Source organism: Arachis ipaensis, chromosome B06 (genome assembly GCF_000816755.2).
Source record: "Arachis ipaensis cultivar K30076 chromosome B06, Araip1.1, whole genome shotgun sequence".
Taxonomy (NCBI): Eukaryota; Viridiplantae; Streptophyta; class Magnoliopsida; order Fabales; family Fabaceae; genus Arachis; species Arachis ipaensis.
The window spans coordinates 1,764,817-1,774,091 of record NC_029790.2 but is presented as its reverse complement, the minus strand read 5'-3'; the positions used below and the strand labels follow the sequence as shown (position 1 = coordinate 1,774,091).

General features: G+C 34.7%; 2 protein-coding genes across 2 annotated transcripts in view; both read left to right on the top strand.

The window, feature by feature from the left end:
* LOC107645210 (heat stress transcription factor A-6b) overlaps positions 1-528 on the top strand; it is a 26,871-nt gene extending 26,343 nt beyond the window's left edge. The window contains exon 6 of the transcript XR_002348099.1: positions 294-528. The gene's annotated coding sequence lies outside the window, so the exon portion shown is untranslated. The remainder of the gene's footprint in view (positions 1-293) is intronic.
* LOC107645211 (transmembrane emp24 domain-containing protein p24beta3) lies at positions 11-2,280 on the top strand. Its single transcript, XM_016349185.2, has 4 exons — positions 11-547; positions 619-805; positions 937-1,044; positions 1,850-2,280. Exons 1-4 carry the CDS (start codon positions 329-331, stop codon positions 1,981-1,983), a joined length of 648 nt encoding a protein of 215 aa, XP_016204671.1. The 5' UTR covers positions 11-328; the 3' UTR covers positions 1,984-2,280.

Genomic DNA, 9,275 nt, shown 5'->3' with positions numbered 1-9,275 from the left:
TGTAAAGTACTTTAGTGTATAAATATAAATTAAATATATAAATTATTATGATGAGTTATTATGATGTAAATGTAATGATACTAGAGAAAATGAAAAACTTTTCCTAATTATATATAAATATATGTAATTGGAGAAATTAACTAAATGAGTAGAGCGGCTTTATAGATGGAAGTAATGACCCATTAAACTACAGAAGCACAAATTAAGCCGTCAAAAATTGCCACTTCTTTGATGAATCAACATTGTTGGTTGTAAATTGTAATCCTGTTGTAATGAAAAGTTAATGTTTGTAGCAGATAGAGAGAGACATTGTTCATAAAAATTAAGCATGGGTTGGTTCTCATCATCAAAGATGTGCACCATTAATATTGTGATGGCTTTCCTGGTGTCCATGATCTCAAAGGGATTGGCTCTGTCCATCAGTTTAAGCGATATGGAATGCGTATCAGAGCATGTTTTTCATGATGGTGACATCGTTTCTGGCAGTTTTGTTGTCATGGACCATGATATTTTCTGGAATTCTGATCATCCTGGCATTGATTTCACTGTAACTCCCTCTTTTTTTTTTTATTTTGTGACTGAAAATCATAACAGAGTTTAACTGATCTTGGTGTATAGGTGACAGGTCCAGGTGGAAGCGTGGTGCACTCTTTGAAGGGAACGTCCGGGGACAAGTTTGAGTTCAAAGCGGTGCAAAATGGGATCTACAAATTCTGCTTTATTAACCCTGTTTCAACTCCTGAGACTGTTTCTTTCTACATTCACATTGGCCACATTCCTAACGAAAATGATTTAGCCAAAGATGGTCAGTTAATTACATATGTACACATTGTACGCTTAGGTCATTGGCTCCCTATACTTATTCATATGTTATTACTTCCAATTAATTGATATTTTTGTGTTTTATATTATTTATTTGGTTCTTGCTGTGTGAAGAGCATTTGGACCCTATCAATGTGAAGATTGCAGAGTTAAGAGAGGCATTGGAATCTATTGTATCAGAGCAGAAGTATTTGAGAGCGCGGGATGCCAGACATAGATACAGTTAGTTACATTGTTCTTCATTCTATTTAATTAAAAGCAACTATTACGATAAAGATGTGAAAAATATCTTCTCATATGATCTTGGTTTAAAAAGTGTGACTTATTTGTTTTGTCACACTTTAAACAAAGATAACATTTTTATAGCATTTGAAAATCAAGTCCTAAAATCTATCATTTAATGGACAAAATGAGGTATCTTTACATGAAGACAATTATAAAATCTTCATTGGAGTATCTACTTCAATTAAATATATAAAAATGATAATGAAAAATTATTAAATAAATATATTTTTAATATTCAAAAGTGACTGTTTTAGAACTTTTAAAATTTTCAAAGACTGTTTTAAAGTTTTTTAAATTTTTCATGGAGTGTTTTGTACTTAATTACGGAAATTGATTTGTTTAATTTGCATATATGAATACTTAATGATAATGTATGCTAAGTTAATATTTTATGTCAGTAGTCATTGTTAGTGACTAACCGATGAAGATTGTATTGACTAATAAAAATAGAGGAATATTAGGGGACCAGCAATTTTGGTATTTTGTAACCATCAATTGGTCATCAATAGTGTTTTTAATGATGTGAGATTACATCTAATGGTGGGAGATCACTCACTCTTGTTTTGATGGTTAAGTGCTAGCCAAAAAATACAAAAATTGCTAGCCCCTAGACTTTTCCATAAAAATAATCGTCGAAACAGTTTAGTATATTTTAAAAATTTCAAGAACCAATTTGGATAATTACTCTTAAATTGGTTATTACTTTGGTGTGTTAATAAGGTTTGATTTTTGGTTGATACAGCAAATGAGAGCACTCGAAGAAGGGTAGTGTTCTACACAGTGTTGGAATATGTGTTGTTCGCTGCAACGAGTATATTGCAAGTCGTATACATTCGTCGCCTCTTCAGCAAATCTTTTGCTTACAACCGAGTCTAGTCCTACTTCTACCCTTATATTACATTATCAAATTTAAACACCATAAAATTGTTAAGGACTAGAGTTTTTTTCTTGGTTTCATTTGCTTGGTTTAGTTAGATAGAAATTTGAGCCTTTCTTTTTATGATAATAAGTAATGTACTGTGAATGATATGTAATATGCAGAAGCTTGGTTGTATTAGAATTTAGAGTTAAACGAATTGTTGATTATATTATATAAGATGAGATTACTAATATAGCAATGTTGGAGTTCATATTAGCGATATGATATGTAGGATAGGATAAGGAGACAGGTGAAAAGGAGGCAGAAAAAGATTAATTTATCTTTGTTTTTGTTGTTCTTTTGTGTTTTTTTACCTCTGTTGCTTTCTTTCACACTGTGAATGTGTGTTCTTCAAATAAAAAAAAAAAAAAATTGAATGTTCTTACAGGTTCTATTATATTCTATGTTCTGTATCTGTCTAATATTATTTAATAAATCTCTTATATATAATCTAAAAGCTTATTATAATAACATAAAAATTTCACAGAGAAAATATATTCTACTAATAATTACTACTTAGAGGAAAGTATCGTTTTTGTTCCCAATGTTTGGGGTAAATTCTATTTGTATCCCTGACGTTTAAATCGATTTATTTGTATTTCTAACGTTTGTAAAAATGATTCAATGTTATCCTGCCGTCAATTACACATCATGAGCTTTAGTTTGAGTTTTGAAAATCTCGTCTTGAAGTTAGAATATAAATGTTTGAGACAGAACTGATGATCCACTCCGAAAAATAACTCATCAAAACTTGAAACTAATCCTTACAACATTTACATAATTCACTTTTCTAGGGATATAATTGAACCTAAATACAAATAGTGGATACAATATTAAAATCGAACACATCCAAATGAGACCTAATTGAGAATATGAATACATCAGAGAATATTGAAAAATACAATTTGATTTGTTAGTATAATTGACCGTAAAATAACATTGAATCACTTTTATAAATATTAGCGATACAAATAGGACTTACCCCAAATATTAGAAATAAAAACGATACTTTACTTTTACTACTTAATATAGAATGATTGACAAATCAAATAAGAGAGTTATATCACTTATATGTGGTTACTTTCAACTAGAAAGTTAAAAACTTGTTGATTAAGTTAAAAGTAATATAATGTTAAGAACTAACATTGTAGTAATTAATTTCAGCCAACAATAATATAGTAGATTGTTAAATAAGTCAGTATAAAACTCATTAAAAATGATTTTTTATTAAATTTAAATTTCAGATGTTTCTTTTAATCGAATTTCAGATGATGTCAATTTTAAAAATTTCAGATTTTTTCGTGTCAAAAATTCTCTCTTAAATTAACATCGCAGAATCTATACATGCGCATTTAAATTTGTGATAGATGCTCCTAATTTAAGTATTAATATTAAAAATGTTAGTTGTCCTTTAAGTTTTAGTTTTTAGTTAATCTTTTTAAGAATTTATTATTATTTAATTAATTTAAATATTTATTTTTACGTATTAGTTGATAAAAAAATTTAAAAAATTACTTACTTTTTTTTATTTTTTTCTAAAAATTAAATAAATAACAATATTTAAATAATACTTAGTTGGACTGTTTAAGTATTGAGTATTCATTGGAATTGCATACCCCTCTATAGCTCCCACAAGATTTTTCGTGTATATTGATCTTCAAAAAGATGGACCCATTCTTTATCAACCATTTCATTTGTCCATTTCACGCTTTAAATTGACTAGACAAATGAGAGATGGGAAATAATGAACCCCCACAAACATTTTTTTGGTCTATTTAGATCGATGATACATGTAAGGCTGGTAATTCATATCTTACTCGTGGGTATTTAATTCGGTCTAATACATTCGAGTAGGGTAGGCTACTCAATCCGCTGGAGATAGGATAGGATACGGTCCGAATATTCCTACGGATAGAGTAGGGTACAGATTTAGGGTGTACCCACAACCTCCCTTACGTAATAACTTACAATAAGTGAACAACCACTAAACTAATTAGTTAATTTAGTAATTTAAAACATTAGTTTTTTTTATTTTTTATGTTATTAATATGTATAAAATTCGAAATGATTGAATTTTATATTTACTTTGAAAAAATTTGATATTTCTGCGAGTAGGGTAAGGTAGGGTAAGTTTAGAATTTTAGTGTGCGGGTATAGTTAGGGTTGAGAGATTCTTAACCCTCGGATAGGATAAGGTAAAATTTTAATAAAATTTTCAACTCGCGAGTAGGATTAGGGGTTAGGGTAAAGTCTAAACCCTACCCTACCCTACCCTACCCTACCTATTGCCAGCCCTAGATGCATGAAAAAGACTATATTATATATATATGCTGGCAATAATTATCACAGAAAAAATTTATACAATATTCTCTGTTATATTTATGTGTTGTTGAGCTCTTGATTGTGTTGTATTGTTTGTATGTAGCAGATTTACACGTTTTCTTGGAATTAATCAACTGATTCATCATTCGAACATAAACATGGCGCTCGAATACGTTAATCTTCGGCTTCTGTTCATGCGTGTTTTATTAGCACAGAAAAAAGTAATGCTTTCTGCTTTTTAAATTATTGCTGGTTTTGCATTACTATCTAATCCGAGTTTTCAATACTCAATAATTCTTCTCTTTTGAAAAGAAAAGAAAAAATTTATCCGCTAATTACTTGTCAAGTTACAAAGCAAATACTGTTTAAATTTTCATTTATAATTCTTTAAAAATTATATGGTATAATCAAATACTTTTATTACATGATAATATATAAATCATATAGTTCTTTTTAAGATATAGTTAATGAATTTATTTTCACTCAATTATTTTTATTTGTTGTTTCATAATATCTATATATTGATTACAAATGTTAGAAACAAGAGACTGAAAGAGTAATCTGAATAGTGTATTATTGAGTGTGAGGAAAAGTACAATGTACAAGGAATATATATATATATATATAGCTGTTAGTAGAATCAAAGTAATATAAAACATAAAATCCTACAATTAATATACATATACTCTATATAAATACAAATGATACTAATTGATCTAATTTAATTCTAATTATTCTCTTAACATCCCCCCTCAAACTCAAGTGAGAGCTAAGGATACCAACTTGAGTTTGAATAACAGAGTCCATAAACGAGTCGGATGATGAGTCTTCGTGAAGATATCAGCAGTCTGATTCAGTGTTCCAATAGCAATAAGACAAACAGCATCAATAAGGATATGTTGCCGAACAAAGTGACAATTAATCTCAATGTGTTTGGTGCGTTCATGGTAATCTGAATAGCACTGCAGTTGTCACAAAAAATATCAGTTGGGGATGACTGAGGAGCACCCAAGTCTTCCAGAAGCCAACGAATCGAGATAACTTCAATAGTGGTGTCAGCAAGAGCACGATATTCAACTTCTGTGCTTGATCGAGTAGTGTATGTTTGCTTTTTCGCTCGCCAGAAAATGAGAGAGTCGCCAAGAAACAAACAATAACCAGTAGTGGAACAACGATCAGTGGAATCATCAGCCCAATCAGCATCTAAGTACGCCTGAAGGGATAAAGATGAATGGGCAGAAAAATAAAGGCCATGGAATAGGGTGCATTTGATGTAGCGAAGAATGCGAAGAACTGCCGCATAATGAGTAGTATGAGGAGTTGACAAGAACTGGCTAAGAACATGAACCAGATAGGCGATGTCTGGTCGGGTGACAGATAAGTAGACGAGTCCTCCAACTAGTTATCGATAAAGAGTAGGATTATCCAAAACAGTGCCATCCATAGGAGTAAATCGAACATTAGGCTCAAGAGGAGTAGACTCAGTGTAATTATCTGTAATTCCGGCTCGAGGAAGAAGATCTGAAGCATATTTAGTTTGAGAGAGATAGATGCCATCATCAGTGGATATGACTTCTAGACCAAGAAAATAGTTGAGAGAACCAAGATCTTTTATCTCAAAAGTACGCTAAAGGGACGCCTTGAGATCAGAGATACCATACACATCATCTCCAGTGATGATCATGTTATCAACATACAGAAGTAGAAGAACAACTCCACGTTCGCTTTTACGAATGAAGAGAGCATTCTCATGAAGGCTGCAAGTGAAACCAAAATTTCATATGGTAGTGCTGAACTTGTCAAACCATTCACGAGGAGCTTGCTTAAGTCCATAGAGTGCCTTGCGAAGGAGACAAACTTTGCCAGAAGGACAAGGATAACCCGGAGGGGGTTTCATATAGACCTTCTTTTTCAAATCTTCATTGAGAAATGCATTCTTTACGTCCATCTGACTGAGAGACCATTTTTTGACCGTAGCAATGGCAAGAAGAGCTCGAACAGATGTAAGACGAGCAACAGGAGCAAAAGTCTCTTCATAGTCAATACCATACTCTTACGTATAACCCTGAGTAACCAATCGTGCCTTATAACAGTCAATAGAACTATCAGAGCGAGTCTTGATCTTGTATACCCATTTGCTTCCCACAACTTCCTGATTAGAAGGAGGATCAACTAAATTGCAAGTGTGTGCTTTTTCAAGTGCCTATATTTCTTCCTGTATTGCTTGTTGCCAATTTGAATTTGTGGAGGTTTCTCTGAATAACTTAGGTTTATGTTGATGAAGAATAGTAGAAAAACAATGATAATCAAGAAGATGAGGAGGTAGATTTCTTACCCGAGTGGAATGAGGAGGCATGACGGTAGGAGCAAGATCGTCGTTCGGTCTGGAATCATCGGGAGATGGAGAAGGCGAAAGAGCAGGAGACTGTAGAGGGTGACTCGAGATAGAACCTGTAGAATCATCACTAGAAAAATATCAACATTGGGGTTAGTGAAAAAATATGACTGAGTAGGAGGAATGGACTCAAAGGAGGAGAACCGAGAAAATATGTGATGCTCCCAGAAGATAACATGACGAGATATACAAATGCGTTTAGAAAGAGGATCCCAACAACGATAACCCTTGTGTTCAGTGCCATAACCAAGGAAACAACACATACGAGCCCGAGGTTCAAGTTTACTATGTTCATGAGACTGAAGAAGAACAAAACAGATACAACCGAAAACTCGAAGAGAACTATAATCTGAGGAGGTATGATAAAGATGCTCAAAGAACAGAAGAAGAGAGTCTATTGATAACATGGACAAAAGTAAAAACAGCTTCACCGCAAGTACGCTCAGGACACGAAGAAGAAAGAATCATTGCACGAACAGAGTCAAGAATGTGACGGTGTTTGCATTCAGCCCAGCCATTTTGTTGAGACATACCAGGACAAGAAAACTCAGACAAAGTACCCTGTTATGCAATAAAGGTTAGAAGTTTGGAATCACGGTATTCCATAGCATTATCGCGTTGAAAAACCTTAACGACCTTGGAAAACTGAGTTTTAATCATAGTGGCAAAGTTAATATAAATCTGAGGTAACTCATGGCGATTAGTCATCAAATAAACCCAAGTAAAATGTGAATAATCATCAATAAAGACGACAAAGTATCGAGCTTCGCCAATAGAAGCAGTGGGAGCGGCGCCCAAAATACCAGAGTGTATAAGATCAAAAGGAGAGCAAGCAAGAGGGGACTTATTGTGAAAAGATAAAGCATGTTATTTTGGCAATTTGACAAGAAATGCAATCAAAAGATTCATTAGGAACCTGACCAAAAACACCCTGAGACACAAGAGGACGCAATTTTCCTAAGGAACTGTGGGCAAGATGTTGATGCCATAAGTGAAGGGTAGATAGAGAAGAAGCAGCATAGATATTTGGCACAGGAGGAATATGAAGATTCTCGAGTTCAAACAACCTTCCGACCTTACGTCCAGTCCCGATGATTTGTCCCATCCGACGATCCTATACACGACAACCAGAAATGGGAAAAGTGACATCAAAACCCAGATCAACAAGTTGAACAACAGAAATAAGATTAAAGTTTAATTTGGGAATATAATAAGTATCAGGAAGATTAAGAGTCGACTGGGAGATAGAACCCTTGTGTGTTGCGTGCAAGAAGGAACCATTAGCAGTATTGACAGAAAAGTGCATTTGTAGTGGTAGACAGAGACGAGAAAAGATTACGCAACAAAGACATGTGATTAAAGTAACCCGAGTCAAAATACCATTTAGAATTTCCTGGAGGGGTCGAAAAAACAGCAGGGGTATTACCAGAAAGGGAGAGAAGATGATGAAGAAGAGACGCAATATTAGATAGAGACAGGAGACGGGTTAAAAGGAGCAGAGGTTGTAGATTCAGTAGTAGTAGCAATAGCAGAAGGAATCACAATCTTAGAGAAGGTGGGACGAGAATGATACTTGAGTTGATCAGAAGGTGGTGGGCGAGTAGGACAGGTAGTAATCAAATGTCCTGAGAGCTTGCAATAATGGCAGAACAGCTGTGAACAATGGTAGCTAATATGACCTTTTTGGTGGCATGTGCGACATTTAACAGATGGACAGTTCGAGAAGAAGTGTCCGAAACGGTTATAGTTTCGACAGAATTTACCCTTTTTGTCTGTGGCAGCAAAAACATATAACTTTTCCATAATAGTAGACACATGGATCAAAGAGAGGAGAGAAAACAGCAATTTCGGAGTAGAAAATGAGAAATCGGAGTGCAGAATTGAAAAGAACTCACCAAAAAATCTTAGGGAAGGTCCCATAGCTTGCCACGTCAGTTGCAACGTCGGATGGCATGTCAACTGCCGCGTCAGTAGGAGAGGACACGTGGCGCTGCGTGGTTGGTTGCGGAGAACACGTCAGTGCTGACAGGGCGGGCGGTGCCACACGGACACGGGTAGCGAAGCAGATCGAGTCGGGCACGCGGGTCGAGCACGAGTCGGGGAGATTCTGCCTGACACGTGGTAGACGCAGAGCCGTTGATCTGGACGTTGATCCAATGGCGTTGGAGGCGTCTGGAAGGAGAACTTCTGCACGCGGATAGGCAACTTCGAGCGGCGCGTGGCGGCACGTTTGGTGGAGTCCGGCTATGTTTCCGGTGGCATTAGAAAGCTTGCAACGAGGAGAAGGCGGGGATGGCGTTGGGAAGAAGTCTAAAACTGAGGACAAAGTACTGCCGATGAAGCAAAATAAAAGAGTTAGAAACCAATTGTTTCTGGACAAAAAAAAAAAACCTAAACTCTTGATACCATGTTAGAAACAAGAGACTGAGAGAGTAATCTAAAGAGTGTATTATTGAGTATGAGAAAAAATACAATATACAAGGGATATATATAGTTACTAGTAAAATCAAAGTAATAAAAGCATAAAATCTT

What these genes read in the sequence shown, in the direction of transcription:
- LOC107645211 (XM_016349185.2), top strand. Translation starts at nt 329, where the DNA reads ATGGGTTGGTTCTCATCATCAAAGATGTGCACCATTAATATTGTGATG. An exon ending in AAATGATTTAGCCAAAGATG is followed by an intron (nt 806 to 936) that starts GTCAGTTAATTA and finishes TGCTGTGTGAAG; the next exon opens with AGCATTTGGACCCTATCAAT. An exon ending in GGATGCCAGACATAGATACA is followed by an intron (nt 1,045 to 1,849) that starts GTTAGTTACATT and finishes TGGTTGATACAG; the next exon opens with CAAATGAGAGCACTCGAAGA.